Here is a 21876-nt window from a genome sequence, read left to right on the forward strand (position 1 = left end):
CCTTAGAGGGACTTACAGTGCAACCAAATGCTGAGCAAGATTTCTTAGGTGACTACAATGTTACAATTAACATTCATGAATGAAAATACACTGAAATAGTGACAGCTACAGATACACCTATACACTGTAAATCTGGGGATACACCATGGTTACGTTACCTAATGGGCTAGTTATATAAAAATTCAGCCTTGTTGTTGAACTTAGCTATAGAGACCAAACGTGTTTTTGTACCAGGCTGTAAACATGTTTATGTCTGCTGTAAAGTTGGGCATTTTAACATGGAGGTCTATGGGGATTGACTTGCTCTTGGAGCCAGCCTCAAGTGGACATTAGAGGAGCAGTTTATGGCACTTCAGCATTGGCTTCATATTTTAACCTGAGAGACTGCCACTTGTTTATGACAAAATATCTTCAGACCTAATGACCGTTACATCGACTTCAGCTGCAGTTTGTGTTTAATGCTAATTAGCAAAGCTGCCAACTCTCACGCATTCGCCCTGAGAGTGGTTGTTTTCACACGGTCTCACGCCATACCTCCAATTTCTCACTCGGAAAAAAAAAAAGTGCTGGTAGTCGTCCCACTCCTGTACGGTAGGTGGTGCCACCTTACATAACTAGGCTACTACTACCTACAATGACAAATGATGCCCTCCTGGTAGTAGTAGCCTAGTTATGTAAGGTGGCGCCACCTTACATAACTAGGCTACTACCTACAATGACAAATGATACCCTCCTGGTAGTAAGAAGAGGAAGAAGAAATATTTCAAGTCTTGCATTCCTCATTTCCATGTATGGTGGCATGTGTGTTGTGAAGTAGTTAGAGTTTAACTTTTAAACTTTACATTTAGGATTGCTGGTAGTATAGTGGATAGTGCTGGCGCTCCTTATATAGAGGGGATACCTCGCTGCAACGGTCATGGGTTTGAATCTGGATTGCAACCTTTTACTGCATGCCATTTCCCCACTCTCTCCCCCCCCATTTCACTCTGTCCTATCCATTAAAGGTGAAAAAGCCCCAAAAAATAATCTTAAAAAAAAAAAAATTACATTTACTTTCTTATATGTGTTGTGAGAGCATGTAAAGGCATTTGGAGAGCTTTGTAAATGTCAAAAATGCTAAAAAAAAAATTGCAGCAAAGAGTACTTTATGTTAGCAGCTAAACTAAAATAGTAGCCTATTGCTGCAACAGCCATCCTTTCAATCAGCTGGGCAGAGCAAGTAGTAGATAGGTTAAAAATTCCGCTGTCTTAAATTTTGGGCGCTAACTGAGCATATGCTCATTGAAGGACATATTTAGCAGAATCGAGCCATTGTTTGTTTATGTGATTGAAATTATGTGATTGGAATTGCACTTGTGAGTTCATTTTGTAGTCACCACACTAAAATGATGTAAAAACAAGGCAAATTAGAAACATGATTCATGACAAATGCAAGAGACAGATTTATATTGATATTGACACAGCATTTATTTTTTAATATAAATTTATGTCCATGTAATAGGCCACATTATATTAAATGAAGGTTTTGTGGTTACCTGTTGTATTTGCTAAAGAAAAGAAAAATTAAGTATTAAAACATAATTGTCTCTGATATTATTAATAGGTATTAATGTGTAGGCCTAAACGACAAAATTGTGGTCCGCCCCCCTGAATCTCATGCCAAGGTTTTTTGAAAAGTTGACAGCCCTGTAATTAGCTAACATGCTAAACATAGATGGTGGTAAACATTATACCTACTGAACAACCTGATGTCTCAACATATTTTAGTGATGCAGGGTCATAAGCCTCATTTTCAAGATAAAACAGCAGTCCAGTGGGGATATATCTTAGATATTTTTATGGCAAATTTCTATTTCATGTTTGTGATTCTTGACTTTTTCAGGACTTCTTTGGTCTTTTCTCTTATTTTGTTTATATTGTTGTTTATATTGTTATATATTTATTTGTTTATCTTATTTAGTTTATTGTGACCATAATGCACCAAACACAAAGCAAATCCCTTGCATGTCAAAACCTGTTTCTGATTCTGATAACAAGGAAACATGACTGTGTATGAGCTAATATCACACCCTTGTGTTTCCATCCCTACATCCAAACACCCTTCCAAGTACCTCTCTTTCTCTCTCTCTCTCTCTCTCTCTCTCTCTCTCTCTCACACACACACACACACACACACACACACAAACAAACACAAACACTGTTCTTTTTTTATATCCTGAACTCCATGTGTCACTGCAGCTCTGCCTCCAGATAAGCAGCAGCACAGGTCACCTCGCCGCTTTTATTTTTGGCTTCCAGCCTGGTGGGTTGTCTGAGCCCTCAGAATGAAAACAAGCTGACGTCTTTCTCTTTTTGTCCTCCAGCTCTGCAGACAAAATTTCTCATTTTCAAGGATGACATGAGCTTACTTGACTTAGTTGAGTTTTTTGGAAGAAGATAGCAGAAACATGGTTTTATGGCTTTTTTTTTCTTTTTGGCAAACACTAAAAAAATGATGATAGTGAGCCTGTTTAAAGAACTCCCAGCCCAATTATCATTAGACTAGTTGTAAATTATTATGATCTCAAAGATATATCCTAATCATTTTGATGTCATCCTAACCTTTTAACCTTTTAGCACCAACATGAGGCCAAATTGACACGTCACAAGAAATTTAAACTAGAATTACTGCCTCACAGTTGTGTGCGTCTTTGAACCAGTCAAGTTCCAGTAACAGTTTACATCCATGACTGTCCAGACTTGCTGGTTTGCTTGAATGCTTTGAATATCAATGCTGCTGCAAAGAGGTTTCAGCATGGATGCTTCACATACATTTCCCTTCTGCAGCACAGAAGATGTGTACAATCAGCACAGTTTTGAGATGAGTCACCAATTCTGTATCTGACCAAATGCCTCCCTTTCTGTTGCTGAGATATGGCATTAAATTATGGCCAGAAAACATCATGATGTCAGGCAAGCTGACCTTTGACATTTGGATATGAAATGTGATCACTTAATCATTTTATCCTTTTAGACATTTGTGTGAGGTTTTGTCATAATTAGCGTAAGATTTCTTGAGTTACTGCCAAAAACATTTTTGTGAGGTCACAGTGACCTTTGATCACCAAAATCTAATCAGTTCATTCTTGAGTCCAAGTGGAGGTTTGGGCCAACACGAGAATAAGACAGACACAAGGTCACAGTGACCTTTACCTTTAACCACTAATACCTAACCAGTTCATCATTTAGTCCAGTGGACATTTGTGCCATCAAGGCGTTCTTGAGATATTGCATTTTAGAATGAGACCAATGGATGGACAGCCTCATAACATAATGCCTCCAGTCACGGCTATCATCGTGCAGAGGCCCAAAAATCCAGTGGTGAGACCAAGGTGGGGATTCCTGAGTTGCTTCATGCTTTCCAGAGGATGAAATTACAAATATTTACACACATATAAAGCAAGTTAAATCACTTACATCAATTATTTTTGATACTTAGACTGATTATATTTATGACACTTAACGTAAAACTTCAAGCCTAGCCCAGTCCCAGTTAAAAGCCTAGTTCCTTTTACTAGCCTGGTGCGGCTACATGCTGTAAACCTCAAGTGCTGTAACTCTCTCTCTCTCTCTCTCTCTCTCTCTAATGCACTGTCTGTCGGAGCTTGATTACGTGAATGATTCATAATTGATATCTTATCTAAAGCCTCATTTTTAAACAAGTAATATTCATACTGGTTTGAATAAACAGTTTGATTGTATTTCCCGATCTTTGCTGAGAAACAGTTTTGTGTGAAAGAAATTAAAGGCCTGTCCCATATAAATGCCTGTCCCAAATATAGGCCCATTGATTTCAGTGATTTAAGAAAATAATGGCCTGATTTTTGCACATTAGTGATAATTTTTATTGTTTAAATCTAGTTTTATTTGCACTCTTTCCCACTTTGTATTGCAACCTATGGACAATTTATACCTTATTTCATTATATTTCATCTTTGCTTTTCATTGTTGAAATAATTTCAATAGAAACTGAACTTTAACTGGAAATAACAAAATGATCAGTGTGTGTCACACAAATAATTTCATACAAACAAATTTGTCGGAAGCATAGACCTTATATCCCCGAAACCAGACCCCAGAATTTTCAGCACTTGCTGAAAACTGACATCTGAAAGCTGTGAAATACTTTCAGGATATTTGAGGGGTAGTTATTCCCTGTGTTTTGTTACCTGAGAAAGGTATACTCTTCCTGCTGCAGCAGAGACCAGAGTGAGGCCAGCTCTGCTCTGGAGTAACTCTTATCTCTGTTTTTCAGCTTCTTCCCCCAAAGTCTGGCCAGAGAGCTGTTACTTCCTCCTCCCTCTTCATCCTCATTCTCTTCAGCCAGCCCCAGAGAGTTTCGTATCTGAGATCAGAGGAAAAAGAGGATGCACTCACAGAAAAGTTGTGATTTTGTTACTTTACACACAGCAGATCAGCAGTCCTATCTACAGTCATGCAAATTACAAGTTTCTGAAATGAAACAAAGAAAAAGGGAATTAGGCACACTTTTATAGAGCTGCGGACCACTGCAGACCACTGTTCATATCAATAAACAACAACACTGGTTGTTTTTAACCAAGTCATTGCTGTTTTCAGAAGCTTTATAGTCACCAAATGTGGGTGCTTTATAGCAACCCGTGTTTTGTTTTTGTTTTGTTTTTCAAGAGGATAGTGCCATGAACAGAAGTTGCTTCTTTACCAAGACATTGCTGTGGTTCCTGCCAGGATAATGCCACAAAAAGCAATTGTTTTAACCAAGATACTGCCATATTTCCTGCTGGGATAGTGCCCCAAAAAGAAGTTGTTTTTCACCAAGATATCACTCCCTTTCCTGCCGGGATGGTGCCACAAAAAGTATTTTGGGCCAAAACATGATCTTTTCTAAACCATAACCAAGTGGGTTTTGTGCTTAAACCTAACCACATGTTAACCACAGCACTGTTGAAATGTCAAGTTTGAATGAATCACTACATAATAACAAACAAATGAAATGTATCTGTGGCTTTCATAAACATAAAATGCCAACAGTTTTCTGGCAACTTTTTTTTGACAAGACAAAAATCACCTTAAGCAAGCGTTCAAAATTTTTTGCACAATTTACTAAGTTTTATACAAAAATTGCAGTCTCCATACAACACTTCTGACGTGATCCTTCAAAATGTGTTGATGGAAACACAGCTAGTGTAAATTCTTTGTACAACTTCAGGTTCCCGCCATGTTTTTGTCTGATAAGAAGCTTTATTATCAACAAATGATCTGACTTACTTCAAGAGTGGCGTAGAAAACCACATCAAGCGGGGAGAGCTCCTCTGCTGTGTCCTGTGAGAGGGAATTACTGTAAATCATTTTCAGTGTATTGTGATCAAGGTTGAGTCTCCCTGGATCAATAACAAGAGATGTTACCTGATAGTCCAGGATTCCCAGTGGTTCGTAGGATGAAAAGTTTTCCAGTTTGGACTTGAGGATGACGGGGTTTCCTCTCCAGCGCGCTTCAATCACCTTCTTCCCATTCTCATAGTAGAGGCAGCGCTTGTACTCAACCAGGCCAAGCACACACAGGTCCTCACACATGTCCCCCGTCACCGAGCCCTCGCCAAACTCCAGGCACTGTACGGTAGAGCCGGGGGACACATAGAGCAGAAGTGTAGAACAATTAAGTAACGTAACCAGATTCACAGAGGATAGGTGAAGCCATAGCTGTCACTATTTCAGTGTACTTCAAATTTGTCTAAGTTCATTATAACATTTTGGTCACCTAAAAAAGTCTTATTCAGCATTTGGTTGACTAAAAGACGCTCTAAGGAACCAGACGTGCAGTTTTCTGGCATTTTATTTCAATAGTTTTAGGTCTGTTTGTCGCAAATGAAAATTAGCATTAGCATTAGCATTATCACATTTAACCACAGCTGTAGATGCATCATGCGAACCAAGCTAGCTAGCTCACTTCTGGACCCAAACATCCAAGACTGTGATGGCCAAATGCCAACCTCAAGTGGCAAAATGGGAGTCCACAAACCAATGAGTGACTTCACGGTGTCGTCGTCTATTATTCTATAAAGTCTGTTGTTTTGAACCAATGCCTCTGTTACATGACCACTTCTTTTATAAGATGATAACACAGCGGGATCTGTCTGTACATAAATCTGTCTTCATCCTGACCTTTATTCTTACACTGTTTGTCTTTGTCTTTACCTAACAGAAGGGATTCTAGTTTTCAGTGGACACACACTACAGAAACACACTCCATGTCTCCTGTGTAGCATCTGAATAGCTCAGTGTCCAGAGGTGTGAGGGATGAGGTTGAGGATTAGCGTTGTTCTGGTCAGGGATTACCCAGCTAATCCTCGCTCTGCCCACATTCCAACACAAACATCCGTCAGTAAGGAGCTCAGAGACTAAACCCCAAGACATCACACACCTCCAGCTTCACAAACACCTGCTGGATGAGCTCTGTTGGTTCAGATCTGCAGTAAAGCATGTTTTAACCCTTTGACTACACACTCTGTGCTTTGAAGAACGAATTTCAGGACATATGATAATGCAGACACATGTTCTACCCAAAGGTGACGCCCTAGGTCGTCTGTAAAGGAGCTTATCATGACTCATAATTACGTTTACTGTTAGGCAGCGACCTCTAGTGGCCATACTTATTACGACGGGAGCAAAAGAGGAAGTAAAGTGAACAAAGTCAGTGTAGTGAGGGGGTGCCGTATCCAGTACGGCCACTAGAGAGTCAAACAAACAAAGGAATTTGACCCAGGAGGCCGCTGTTCATGTCCCATATGAAACCAAAGTAAATACTGAGAACATGTCTAATTTACAGAAATAGGGATATTTGTTAAATCCCATCTTTTCAGTGAATTTGAAATAGAAATAGTTGATAAAACAGTGGATGGAATTATAGGGATCTGTCTTACACATAGGCGTTCAGACTATAGTTTTGTTATTTATTCATGCTATTTACCACCCGAACTGTCTCAGTGGGGAAGGGACATATCTTATTATTTTTTGCTCATTTACTGAGCCAGGTTTACCTATTTTCAAATTTGGACGCTGTTTATTTTTGCAGTGACTTCAACAGTAGAATTGGTGACCAGTTAGATTATTGAAGTGAAGTAGACAATATTCCTGTACGTACTGCAGTTGATGACTGTGTGAACCGCTATATAGAGAGGCCTTCTTGGAATTTCTGCTGGACTCTAAAATGTGTGTTCTAAATGGATGGCTGAGCCCACCTAGCGATAACTTTACCTCAGTCTCAACCAAAGCGAGGGCTGTCGTAGATTATATAGCTGTACCTTTTGACTGTCTAGAAACTTGTCTGAACTTTAAAGTATTACCTTCATCTCAACTTATTTCAGACTGCCAATGCTATGATTTAATTAGTGATAGTTGTTGAGTCCCTGATCACTCACTGTTATTTCTTGAATTCATTGTGCGGCAACAAACAGTGAGCTAGGTGGAGCAGTCACAAGACTAAAGTCGCCTCAGAAAATTCACAGGCCTAATAAACCATTTTGGAATGAGGAGTTAGGGGATTTGTGGAAGGCAATGTGTAAAGCAGAACGTATTTATTTAAAATATAAAGGTGAAAAAGAATAGAAAGAACAGTACAGAGTTGATTTTAAGTTGGGGCAAAATTTGTTTGATAAACGGTTACGATACTTCAAAAGACAATACAATACGGGTTATATTTTGCAACTGGAGGAAACTCGTGCATCCAATCCTCAGCGTATTAATAAACTTGGGCCAAAAAGACAGAGTAAAATACCACTAGAAGTATATGATATCAAGGGCCAATTAACTTCTTTTTTTTTTTTTTCTTTTATATACTTTATTAATCCCTGAGGGGAAATTCAATTTTTCACTCTGTTTGTCAATTACACACAGGTCGGAACACACACATGCACAAACTGGACCTATACATGCACTAAGTGGAGAGATGTCAGAGTGGGCTGCCCATGACAGGCGCTCTGAGCGGTTGGGGGGTTCGGTGCCTTGCTCAGGGGCACCTCGGCAGTGCCCAGGAGGTGAACTGGCACCTCTCCAGCTACCAGTCCACGCTCCATATTTTGGTCCGGACGGGGACTTGAACAGGCGACCCTCCGGTTCCCAACCCAAGTCCCTATGGACTGAGCTACTGCCGCCCCTTCAGACATTTCACAAGTATTACATGAATGGGAAAAGTGTTTTGCATACTTGTTTTCAGGGAATCAAGAGTGACTGTTTTGTTTCAGCTTTCTTGGATGCAATTTGTCATCTCAAATTCCAGCTAGAGAACCAACCGCTTCATACCATCTCTCATGAAAATGCTCTTAATAAAGCTATTAATGTTGAGGAAGTGAAGAAAGCTATTGCTACCCTGAAAGCGGGAAAAGCTTCAGGATTTGATGAACTGACAAATGAAATACTGAAATGTCCCTTGTTTACAAAGCTCTTCTATGTTTTATTGAATTTTTGTATTGAAAATGGGACTATTCCTTCAATATAGTACAAATCTATTGTTAGCCCAATACCGAAATCTTTGAAAAATTACCCTAGGATACCTTCAAATTACCGTGGCATTAGTCTATTGAGTACTGCATATAAATTGTATACCTCCATCCTTAACAACAGGTTCATGGCCTATCTGGAAGAAAATAATTGTTTAGTGGAAGAGCAGAATGGTTTCAGAAAGGCTAGATTCTGTATTGATCATGCATACTCTATTACCGCTGTAGTTAGAAGTAGGATAATGCAAAACAAACCATCATTTGCTTGTTATATAGATTTCCAAAAAGCTTTTGATTTTGTCAACAGAGACCTGCTAGTCTATCATCTTCTTGAAGAAGGAATAGGAGGAAAATTCTACTGGGCCATACAGTCATTATACAAAGACCCTCAGGCCTGTGTTAAAGTTAATGAATACTGCTCAGGCTGGTTCCCTACACCATCTGGGGTCAAGCAAGGCGATTGTCTTTCTCCCACTCTGTTTGCTATATTTATTAACAATTTAGCTAAGGAAATAAAATATTTTATTAACCACAGCTGTTATGACAGTAGTAATCAATTGGACATGTTACTGTATGCAGATGATATAACCCTGGTAGCTGAAAATGAAAAAGATCTGCAAAAAATGTTAGAATGTGCAGAGAGTCGATGTAAAAAATGGAGACTCACAGTTAATTACAGTAAAACTCAGATCATGCATTTCAGACATACAGGGATTAGAAGGAGCAATTTTTGGAGATCAAAAGTTGGAGTATGCTGCAAATTATAAATACTTGGTTTTTATTTTGGATGAACATTTAAACTTTGAACATGGAACACCTGTCTTGGCTGAATCTGCTAGTTGGGCACTTGGTGGTATAATAGCAAAAACGAAACAGCTGGGTGATCTGGGATATGCTACCTACTCCAAATTATTTCATACATGTGTTTGCCCTGTTATGGACTATATGGCAGGGGTGTGGGGCTCAAAGGTAAGAGTGAAAGGGGAAATGGTACAGAATAGAGCAGTACGGTATTTTCTAGGAGTCCATAAATTCACCCCTGTCTTGGCAATAACTGGAGATATGGGATGGGAGCCGTGCGAGCTCTATGGAACAGATTACTAAAAATGCCAGAGAGTCCAGTTGCTAGGAAAATATTCAACTGAGATGTGACTGTAAAGGGTGCATGGGCAAGTGAGATGGACGATATATATTTAGAGAAATTGGAGCATCTGACCTTTATCAGAATGTATACTGTAAACATCTCCTTGGCGAAGGAAGTTTTGTCTAACACATATCAGCGTAAATGGTCACAGGACATACTATATAAACCAAAATTAAGAACTCTTTGTATGATATAAAGTTTTTATGGAAGTGAAAAATATGCTCGTGCTCCATTGTCTAAGAGACAAAGATCACTATGCACCCAACTCCACTCTGGGATCTTGCCCCTGCACCTTGAGACTGGACGTTACTGGGAAGTCACAGAAGAAGAACGAATTTGTACTTATTGTAACATTGACATTGAGAATGAGTTCCATTTTGTGTTTTATTGTCCCTTGTATCATGAGTTGTGCCAAAAGTTATTTGATAGGTGTAAAAATATTGATTTGATGTGGTTGACTGATGAAGAGAGACTAAAATGGATTTTTGACTATAAGGTATTTGCACTTGCTGAATATTTAGAGAAAGCTTGGGACAAACAATCAAAAAGTACATATAGATGATGTATTTATTCTGTTTTCCAGGTGGGCACTATGTGGAATTGTTTATCTATTTTGGTCTACACTGTGTAGCTTTCAAACCATAGGAAGTGAATGTGATACAGTCAGTAATTGTTATGGTGTCTTATAATCCCATAAGGGATGGGTCTTTGGACAGGACACAGAAATAAAAATTAATTAATTAATTAATTAATTAATTAATTAATTAATTAATTAATAATTAATAATTCATTCATTCATTCATTCATTTACTCATTCACACAACATGTACACATTGTACTTAAGTTGTGTATGTAACGTAAGTTAACTTACAAACATACTTTTGACCCATACCATGATTTTTTCCACAACCTCACAAAGTTTGGTGCCTAAACCTAAAGTAACCATGACCATTTCAAAACATTAAGGTGCACTGTCACCCAGCCATGTTTCTTTTCCAATACCTAACCTATGTGACTTTATGTTGTAACTCTAAAAGTCCAGTGTGTAGGATTTAGGGAAATCTACTGGCAGAAGTTATATATAATATTCATAACTATGTTTTCATTAGTTTATATTTAGCTGATTTAGCTAATAATCTTTGAGTTTTCTTTACCTTAGAATGAGCTGTTTATATTTACATAGGGAACAGGACATCTTCTATGGAGTCTACCATGTTGCTCTTCATTAGCGCTGAATCATAGACTTATATATCAAAGATGGTCAACATGACAGCTCCCCAGAAGTGAAGCCAAAACATCTTGATCGCCCCCTGGAGACTTGGCTGGCTGCAGTATAAACCCCGCACCCTTCATGTTCGTGGATGGAACATGGGCCAAACAAAAAACTAAAAGTAAACCATAAATAACTTTTTCAGAGTTTAGTTTCTGTCATTTCAGGTAGTTGCGTTTTTGTGTTTGCTACTGTAGTTCTCCTATCAATCTGGAACCTCACCACTCATTGCAAGAGATCCTACATACTGGACGTGCATGATGTGCATGATGTGACAAAGCCCAACCATGAGCCTTTTCTAAACCTCAACTATGTAACTTTCCTAAACCGAACCAACACCCCGTACCCTACAATAAATACATAACCTGATGACAGCCAACAATTCTTTTCCTGAACCTAAACCATGTAACTTTACTTTTTTAAACCTAACCTATGTACTCTACTTTGCTAAATCTAACATACTTAACTTTAGTTTTCTAAACGTAACCTACGCAACTTTACGGTATGGAATGTGACAATGCCAAATCATGTTTCTTTTCCTAAACCTGACTTACATTAGTTACTGTTAAGTATGTAATGTGATGCTGTGGAACAACGTTTCTTTTCCTAAATATACCCTACATAACTTTGTGTCAAGTAGATAACTTTTAGTTGGATACGTAATATGATGATGCGCAACCATGATGCTTTATCAAAACTTAACCTACATAACTTGATGTTAAGTACATAACTTTAAGTAAGTAAGCTAATGATACCCAATCATGATTCTTTTCCTAAACCTAACCTACATAACTTTTTGTGAAGTAACTTTACGTTAAGTATATAACATGACTACATCCAACAATGTTTCTTTTCTACACCTAATCCACATAACTTTACGTTAAGTGTGTAGTGTGACAACAGCCGAGATGTTTCTTTTTCTAAACTTAGCCTATGCAACTTAACTTTCCTAAGCCAAACCATATTTAACTTAATGTTAAGTATGTAACATGACAGTGCCCAACCATATTTCTTTTCCTAAACCTGACCTACATAACTTTATGTTAAGTAGGTCTATGTAACGTGACAACATGGAACACTTTTTTTTCTTAAACCTAACTTGCGTAACTTTGTGCTAAGTACAGAGTTTTAAGTACATCTGTTGTGACATCTGCTGAGATTGTTTGATGCCTTCTTTTGCAGTGCAAAAGCTCAGAAAAATCAACCTAATTTCTATAGAAAAAAATAAGTTACAAACACAACAGTTTGGAGCAATATTTTGACATGCAAATTAACTGAAGAAAAAAAAACATCCTGTGTGTAAAGCCCTTTAGACCTTTTGATAGTAGACACTGAATTTAGTAAATGTAATTTTTTAATGCTCATACTAAAGTCCATTAACCTCCACTGCATTGGGTGGGTTCAAGGGAAAATCACAGAAACCAAAAGTGTGTGTGCTCTGTGCAGCTGTTTTAAATATATGAAAATATACAATAGATATCAAATCATAAGGACTTGGTTTTACTCGAAACTCATTATGGAAAGCTCAGGATTTAAATCTAGATCAGTGGCTGAGCCAACGAGGTAATATGAGTCATGGTTAAAGAGGCAGGAAGTGTGACAGATGGACAGACAGGTGAATGTACACTGAGAAAGAGAAGAAGAGCAGGCAGATAAGAGTGGGACAGGTATGCAGACAGGGTTAATTGGCCTAAGAAACAGAGACTCTGATGAAAGCAGGCTGATGATGGATGATCCTCCATCTTTTCAGCATCACACAGTTAACATGTTGAAGAGAAGAGTTTAGATAATGTGGATATTCAGGCCTTCATCTGTTTCCAGAGATGTAAACACCTGCAGATGGTGTGTAAATCTGGATAAAGAGCAAATGTTAACATTACAAAGTGCTGCATTTCTCAAACTGACAAGATTCTGCCAGCTGGGTCCAATCAGCTGCTTCCACATTTTACACATTACACCAACAGATTTCTTTTCTTTCTTTAATCTTGGCCAGTTTACAAAGACACTTTAGATATTTATTGTTAATGCTGTTTGATAGTCACAGCCTGCCTGAAAGCATAATCCTGTTGTAGCCTGAAGTTTGAGATTTACTGCTTTATGACTGCAGTTGCAAAATCATCATCATCATCATCATCATCATCGTCTCATAATCTTTTTAATGAAATTTTTAAATCACCAATGAAACTTACATTTCAAATAGAGAAATTAATACAAACTGTTATTGTATCTTAATTCTACTGTATTTCTTATGTAGTTTGGTGAAGGCAGAAAGCTGCTATGTGCAAATCAAAAATCCTTTTCAGCAAATGCTTTTCATGCTGCCCACCTGTCTTCATGCTCGCCTGTCCACTACCTGTCCTCTACCTGTGCTTCTCATCTGTCTTGTACCTGTCCTCCTGCTCACTTGTCCTGTATCTGCCCTCCTGCTCACTTGTCCTCCAATCGGCCCCCTGCTCACCTGTCCTCTACCTGTCCTCCTGCTCACGAGTCCTGTACCTGTCCTCCAGCTCACCTGTTCTCTACCTGACCTCCTTTTCACCTGTCCTCTAGCACCACCTGTCCATTACCTGTCCTCCTGTCCTCTACCTGTTCGTCTGCTCACCTGTCCTCTACCTGTCCTCCTGCTCACTAGTCTCGTACCTGTCCTCCAGCTCACCTGTCCTCTACCTGTCCTCCTGCTCACTAGTCTCATACCTGTCCTCCAGCTCACCTGTCCTCTACCTGTCCTCCTGCTCACTAGTCTCGTACCTGTCCTCCAGCTCACCTGTTCTTTACCTGACCTCCTGCTCTACCTGTCCTCTACCATTCCTTCTGCTCACACGTCCTCTATCTGTTCTCCTGCTCACCTGTCCTCCTTCTCCACCTGTCTTCTACCTTTTCTCCTGCTCACATTTCCTCTGCCTGTTCTCCTGCTTACCTGTCCCCTACCTATCCTCCTGTTCCACCTGTCTCCTCCACCTTTCTCTGTCTGGTGTCTACTTTGGTTTCTCATTGGGTCATTCTCCTCCCTCAGATAAAACCTGGAAGTTTTTCTCTTGTCTCAGGCTGTGAGTGTGTGTGTGTGTGTGTGTGTGTGTTGATGGACTCGACAAGAGTGGGAGGAGAGGTGCTGAGAGTCAAAGGAGACTCTGCAATTACCGTCCCCCCTCCTCCCTTTTGAGTTCATAATAGTTCCTGCTGTCTCTCATCGCAGTTAATGATAGCCACTGCTGTGTATGTGTGTGTGTATTTTCATAAACTGTAAACAGATAAAGCTGAGCAACATTTTGCTTTCCATTCGTATCATTAAGGTTTAACAAGACTAGGTCAAAACCGAAAATATGGCTGGGCCATATATGAAACACAGAGTGCTTTTAATTTGAAACAGGAAGTGGCGGCATTCACTGAGTCAGGGACTTTTGCTTACAGTGCTGTACTTGCTTTTGCAGATCAGGCAAAAAACAACCCGCACAGAAGAAGGGACCTGCTTTCTCAGGAGCTGTGATATTAGCCACTGATCAAGGTGCTTTTAGCCAGACCTATATCTTCACCAGGGGCGATTGCACTATTGAATTTACATTAAAATAAGAATTTACATTGCATTAAATGTGCGCTAGGATGCATTTAACATCATGGCTATGATGTTCAAACGTCAGCTGTTTATCACCAGTTTTCAAATGCAACCTCCCTGTCATACATTCTTGTGTCAGCACGGTGAATGCGGAGCCTCCAAGCATTCCTCTGATGTCAGCACGGTGAATGCGGAGCCTCCAAGCATTCCTCTGAGACAGCACTGAGCAGGTTTTTTTCATGCAGCAAAGTGAGACGGTCATTGGATAAATGCGACAAAATCATCACTTCCAGGGAGGCTCAGCTTCCCTGGGACCTAATGGAGCGGTAGGCGGGAGAGGACACTCGGTGTCTGCATGATGATTGGAGGAATTCTCTAAAAGGCTGAACCACTTTGTGACAGCGCTTTGCATTTCAAGCTCAGTCCTATGCGGATATTTGCGAGTGAAGTCTTATGACAGAGTGCTGTCCGGAGTTCCTTATATCCATAAGCCATATAGCTCATTTTCACCGTTTGTACAGTACAGTTCAGGTGTTTAAACCCATCTGAAAATCTTTGAGATGTGTTTTGCTGTGGTTCTATGGCATGAGTGTGGTTGAAAAATGGCTTCAATTAAATGTTACTTTTATAAGTTACTGCCTCGCTACAATATGACAAATTTTATGATGTAAACTTAAAGTGAGTCTTCCCTGTTTGAAAGACAGCCGCCACTGATCTTCACAGCTCTCAGTCAGCGCCAGAAAAAGGTCTGGAATCACTGATTATCTTTCTGCTACAGCCAGGGAAAAAATGCTTTGACTTCTGTGTATTTTTTTAAAGCAGTCACAGTCATCTTGGGAGGCAGTAAGTCCAGGATGCAGCCACAGGGCTCTTGCAAAATAGTGTTAGAGGTGAACCTGTTTTGGTGGAACATTTGCACACAGGGATGCAAGCATGGTCATAAAAATGGCCCCACAAATTGGATCAGTACATTAGTGAAGTCACTGTCACTGGAGCAAACGTGCCATTTTCAGCATGTAAGCTGTTAGCTTGGAGGTTGTTGCTGTTCTTTGTAGCAAAGGGGATTTGAAAACTGTTACACACAGATAGCAGAAGAGAGGAAGAGTGCCAGCCTACATAACCAGCCAATGACAGGCTACATCTGGTGATACAGACTAAATCTAACACAATCCATGACATTTTTGCATTGCATTGCCGAGCGGCTAGCAGAGTATTCCTACTCATATGATCTACTCATACAGCAACATTTAACAAAGGTAACACTACAAAATCCAGCTCAATTATAACTCACAAGGTTCCATCAACAAAACAATTGTTTTATACTAGACCTGTTTTCTCCACAAATATAACATGCTAACATTAGCACAAGCCTATGGGTTTTACATTGCATTAATTGGCCTAGCAGCTCGCTGAGTTTTCCTCTACCCATGAAACCAGGATAAATCCCACACAGAACTTAAATTGCTCTTTTGTGGGAGCTTTATTGTCCTCAAAATTTATTGTTTCTTGTCTGTGAAATAAAAGTAAATAAAAGCTTTGTTTTCACTGAGGGTGAAATCAGCGCCAGTGTATGGTCAGCGCCTATTCATTTCGAAAGAGCAATCGCCGATGGGGAAACTCTAACATTCACATCATCAATCACTCTGACCAATGCTGTAACTTCATCACTCACTCACTCACTCACTCACTCATGGAGAGACTTTTGCATTTATAGAGCTGGCCTCACATTCAGCGGTCCAGCCAAATATTCAGTCTACATGGGTTTATCTTTGGCTAAACCTCCACCCTTAAAAACACAAACACAGACACCTCTGGACCAATAGTTTTTAGACATGCTTTAAACTCGGATGCCCACTTTATGTCTGCATTTCAACTCACATCTCTGTACTGGATCTTTTCAGGGTTCAAACTGATGATTGTGACTTCTACTTGTTCAACAATATCTTTGAAAGCCTATTTGAAACCCGCTCTGTTGCTTCAACTTGAAATATATTCTCTTGAAGCTCCTGGTCCATTGGGAACTCACGACACTGACTCTTTTTTCTAAGAGGAGGAATCCTCCCTGTTGACTTGGACATCTGCAGATTCTGTGCTGAGAGCTCTGCAGCCGTTGCATATCCGCTCTAATTCCCTGGATTTCCTCCGTCTTGCATCACATCACTCTTTCCAGCTGCTTCCTCCTTCCTCGACCCTGCAGCCTGTAAACTTTCCCACAGCGCTGCTTGGAGAGGATCAGCTTCCACTTACTGCTCTGTGTGCTCTGTGTGTGTGTGTGTGTGTGTGTGTGTGTGTGTGTGTGTGTGTGTGTGAGTGAGAGAGAGAGAGAGAGAGAGAGAGAGAGAGAGAGAGCGAAATGTGTGTATTGAGGATATCTGCATGCATGTGTGTGCGTGCATAAGCTATATAAAGATTCTCCATGTATTTACTTTGTAGAAGTCTTTGTGTTGGAATGTTATGTGTAACAAAGAGGCTTCTCTCGATTGTATTTTATCCAGATTTTTAAGACTGTTTTTTACTGAGACATTGCTTCTGTTCTAGCAGGGTATACCCCAAACCAGGTAATTTAAGCCAAAACATGACCTTTTCCTAATTATAACCAAATGGTTTTTGTGCCGAAACCTAACCACACACTGCAGGTTTACGTTAGAAAGTAAGGCAGCTAACTAATGCTAGCTTCAATAGCTAATCCGGGTACATGGTGTCACTTAGCCACATGGCTTTATGGTAGTGACTTGACTTTATAGTAGTGATGTCATGAGAACCAATACTCGCGATACTTTTCAATACCATGATGAAAAAAACCTGGCGATACTAATTTTTTGAAAAAAACTGATACCAGCGTAAGAATCAGTGCTATGACTCTTCCGGAACTGATGGGGGCAGTATACGCCATATAGCATTACAGTTCATGCCTACATTCACAGTGAGGGGGTGACAAGGAAGAGGAGAGAGTGGCTGCTTGCTAAAGCCCACATTCAGAACCAGTCACGGCCACACTTTAGGCCAGAAAATAGATCTGCTAGCAATATATGCAGTTTTAAACACCACTTTGTCTGTTTATTAATTGCTTTTAACTCGTTCTGAATTGCTTCTGAACCGTCCGTGCTCCGTGTGGAGCTTTGTCCGGACTCCGGACATCTCCCTCTCTCCCACAGCCCCTCCCCTGGGAGAGACTACGGTGGTCTCCGATGAGCCCAGCCTTCGAGACGCGCAACACTCACACACACAAATTTCATTCAGTTCATCAAAAATATCCCAATTAAAATCAGTAGCATAATATGCAGATATGATCCATGTTATTTAGTTTAATTTCAACAACCGGGACAGTTTGCACCGGGACAGGACAAACAATTAATGAAACCAATGAAATTCCACACATTCTTGTGGCTGGCTCAAACGCTGTCAGCGTGATTTAGTAAATATTTAAATAGTTTATTGAGTTTATTGTGGATGTTGATCAATGTTTTTTACAACAAAAAATAGGTAAAGAGGAAAAGAGAAAAAGAAAAAATATAAATAATATCAATCTGTTGATAGAAATGTTATTTTATATGCAAATATTTTAATAAAGTATTTCTTGTACATTTTTTTTTTACTACCGTGGTATCGACTTTGGTATCGAGTATTGTGTAATTTTACTGGTATCGGCACCGACTACTGAATTTTTGGTATCGTGACATCCCTATTTTATAATCATCTTTCTCATGTAAGATGTAGAGAGAAATGTTTTCTGTGGCTGATATGAGCAGTATTTTGTTGTTGTAGTCAGCTGCACATTTCATCGTGTCTCGTAATTAATATGAAGAGGTGACATTTTTAGTTACATTGGGTACTAATTTAACTTGTGGCTGTAATCCTGGTTGAGAAGGAAGTCTGAGTATAAGACAGGCCGGCTTGCTGTCTCCAATTATGTTCCAGGTGTTACGTCGGATTCATCAGGGAGTTAAATATCATCAGTTAAAGTTAAAGGTTTGCATTTGTTGGGTTGTTTTGTATGCTCGGGTGTTGTCAGCCGGCCCCATTATGACGTATTGATCTGTATATATGTAAATTTAGGAGGATCCAGCTCCTAGTTTGTTTGTCTACATGTGTGCAGATGTTCACATTCACCCAGCGGCTGTTTAGGAAGCTTCCAGTGCTGAGAGTAAATACTGCCTGCCTGCCTGCCTGCCTGCCTGCCTGCCTGCTTGCCTATCTGATGAACAGTCCATATGACCAGCATGGATTCTGTGCAGAGTGTTTTTGCCGCTGTTGTCGGAATCTGGTCCCTAATTATGTCAGTGTTTCAGAGCAGCTGATGTATTGATTTGGCTGACTCTCCTCCAGCTGACAAAAGAGACAAATGAGCTCCAGACTGAAACATTAAGATCTGCTAATGAACTTTTGCTCTGTCTGCCAATGTGAGCGCAGAGGGAACAAATATGGAGTGACACATCACAGTGGTCTAATAAAATCTTTTTAACTTCAGTGTTTCATGGAGGAGACATTTAAGTTTTTCTGCCCTTCAGCCAGAGGATATCAACAAATTCAGAGTTTACATTCAACATGAGCATACAGCTGTTCGTTGTTTTGTTTCTCTTACCATCCTTCCTCCTGTTTTTCTTACTTCCCCATTTTCTTCATCTTCAATTCGTTCCATGTCTTTCCTTTGTTATTTCTCACTTTCTTTCTACTTTTCTGCCTTATTACCTTTCTTTCTTCCTTCCTTTATTTTTTGTTTTTCTTCCCTACTTTCTTTTATATATTATTTTATTTTAATTTTATTCATCCCAGAGGGATTTTTTTCACTCTGTTGTCAATTTCACACAGGTCCGAACACACACATGCACAAACAGGACCTATACATGCACAAAGTGGAGAGATGTCAGAGTAGGCTGCCCATGACAGGCGCTCCAAGCAGTTGGGGGTTCAGTGCCTTGCTCAAGGGCACCTCGGCAGTGCCCAGGAGGTGAAATGGCACCTCTCCAGCTACCAGTCCACGCTCCATATTTTGGTCCGGCCGGGGACTTGAACAGGCAACCCTCCGGTTCCAAACCCAAGTCCCTATGGACTGAGCTACTACCGCCCTTTGTTTTTCTTTCTTCCTGTCTTTAGTTCTTACTTTCTTTCTCTTTCTTTTGTCCTTCATTCAAACTGGTCTGATTAGGAGAGACGGCATTCATCCCACTTTGGATGGAGCTGCTCTCATATCTAGAAACCTGGCCAAATTTATTAGCAATTCAAAACCCTGACAACCAAGAGTTGAGACCAGGAATCAGAGTTGCTGTCTTACATGCTTCTCTGAGCTTCTAATGCAGTTACCCACCCATAGAGTTAAACAAACGGTGTCTGTCCCCCGACCACCTAAATGATCTAAATCTAAAGTTACACAAAGCGGAGTTGTGCATAAAAACCTAATAAAAATTAAAACCTCTTCTGTGACAGAAAGACAAAACAGGAGAATTAAATATGGACTGTTAAATATCAGGTCATAATCATATTGATTTACTGAGCCTCACTGAAACCTGGCTGTGTCAAGATGAATATGTCAGTCTAAATGAATCTACTCCTCCCAGTCACAATAATACCCACATTCCTTGAGCCAGTGGCCGAGGAGAGGGAGTTGCAGCCATTTTTAATTCTAGTCTATTAATCAGCCCTAAACCTAAACTAGATTATAACTCCAAAACAAAAAAGTGAGTGCTGCCCTGGGTCAGAATAAAAGGAATCAAAAAAACCTACAGGTGCTCTTCGTGGACAAGGAAAAAATTGATGTATAAGAAAGAAGACAGACTGTCCTATTTGTGACAAGTCTTCATCAGGATATGAATCATATCATCATATCCTAATGAAGACTTGTATACGCATTGACATCACTGTTTTATTAAAGGATTTTTACACTACCCCAGAGTGCCTCGGACTTAGCTTGGACTACCTTTTCTTACATTTTGATATCTCTTGTTTACGAATAGGACAGTCCTTCTTCTTTTTTATACATAGATTACAACTCCTTTGAAAGCCTTGTTCTTAGGCCCAATCCCATTTCTACCACTTAAATCTTCCGCTTGGTATTGAGTGCCCTTATTTGCAAGATAACCCTTGATGAGGGAAGTGAGAAATATTAGGGTAGAGATCTTTCCTTAAGAAATGAGACACCACTTCATGCAAATCGGTGTGGCCAATGTGCAGGCATACGTCACGCGTAGTAGCAACGCAAGATACCGTTAGTCATTCAGGTTTGAAAATGCCGGCTCCAGAGCTTGTGTTGTGGCGTGTGCTATGTTTATTCTTCTCCATCTGATGAATCAACGGAGAAGAAATGCTGAAAACAGTAGGTGCCTACAACGTCTTCTAGTTCTGAATGATTTTGTTCGGGTAAGTCGATTTGTTTAAATATTTTGACGCTGTGTTCAACCGAGTTGCTGATGAGTTTACGTTAGTCCAACCATCTGTTGTTTGTATAGCCTACATCATACAGTAACAAATTTTCCAAAACTTGCCGACGTTGCTGACTTCGCAAGGTATTTCATCTTCCACCTCCTTGTAAGTGTGGGTCGGGGCTTCCTTGGAATCTAGGGAGGGGTTTAAGTGTTGGAAACCACTTCCACGACCTCAATGCTGTTTTGGGACACCACTAGCCTAAACGTGAACGCGCACAACCAAGTGCAAGTGGGTATTTCTAGGAGAAGTGTGGGTATTTGGACAGGACCTTAGTCTTTTACATGCAACCTGGAAAACCTCACAGCCACTTTTATTTGTTATAGTGTACCGTGCTCCTGGCCTGTATTCTGAATTTGTATCTGAATTCTCAGAGTTTTTATCCAGTTTAGTTCTTAAATCAGACAAAGTAATTATTGTAGGTGATTTTAACATTTATGTTGATGTTGATAATGATGAGTCCCACGCTACTGGGTTTATCACATTATTAGACTCCACTGGCTTCAGTCAGGGTGTACATAAACCCACTCACTGTTTTAACCACATCCTCGATCTAGTTCTGACGTATGGGATTGAAATTGATAACCTAACAGTCTTTCTGCAGAATCCCTCTCTATCACATCATTATTTAATAACTTTTGATTTCTTTCTACTTGATTACACGCCACTCAGCAACAGTTACCATACTAGGTGTTTATGAGATGCTGTCGCAAAATTTAAGGAAATGATTTCATCGATGTTAAATTTCAAATAAACACAAGAAGTTTGTGCTCTAGAGAAAGGATCAACACTCAGTGAAAAACCTAAGGCCTATGATAAGCTAATATGGCAAGGCTTAACTATACAAACCAATGAGCAGTGATAACTAGCATGTCTTTGGGGTCATCGGGTGGGAACCTCCTTTCACCAGTGTTTCGTCTAGTTGGTCCCACAACACCTCCAGGAGGCTAGACAGTGATCTCTAGCGTCCCAGAGACACTCC

The 21876-nt window shown here is 39.9% G+C and overlaps 1 protein-coding gene across 2 annotated transcripts in view; it reads right to left on the reverse strand.

The window, feature by feature from the left end:
* The window catches only part of dipk1c (divergent protein kinase domain 1C), a 129138-nt gene that overhangs the window by 18463 nt on the left and 88799 nt on the right, over positions 1-21876 (reverse strand). For both annotated transcript variants that reach the window (XM_050056501.1, XM_050056502.1), the window contains 3 exons: positions 5425-5628; positions 5287-5340; positions 4209-4384 (listed from right to left, as the gene is read on the reverse strand). In XM_050056501.1, coding sequence (XP_049912458.1) covers positions 4209-4384; positions 5287-5340; positions 5425-5628 — 434 coding nt within the window. The remainder of the gene's footprint in view (positions 1-4208; positions 4385-5286; positions 5341-5424; positions 5629-21876) is intronic.

This window comes from Epinephelus moara, chromosome 11, assembly GCF_006386435.1.
Source record: "Epinephelus moara isolate mb chromosome 11, YSFRI_EMoa_1.0, whole genome shotgun sequence".
NCBI classification, from domain to species: Eukaryota; Metazoa; Chordata; class Actinopteri; order Perciformes; family Serranidae; genus Epinephelus; species Epinephelus moara.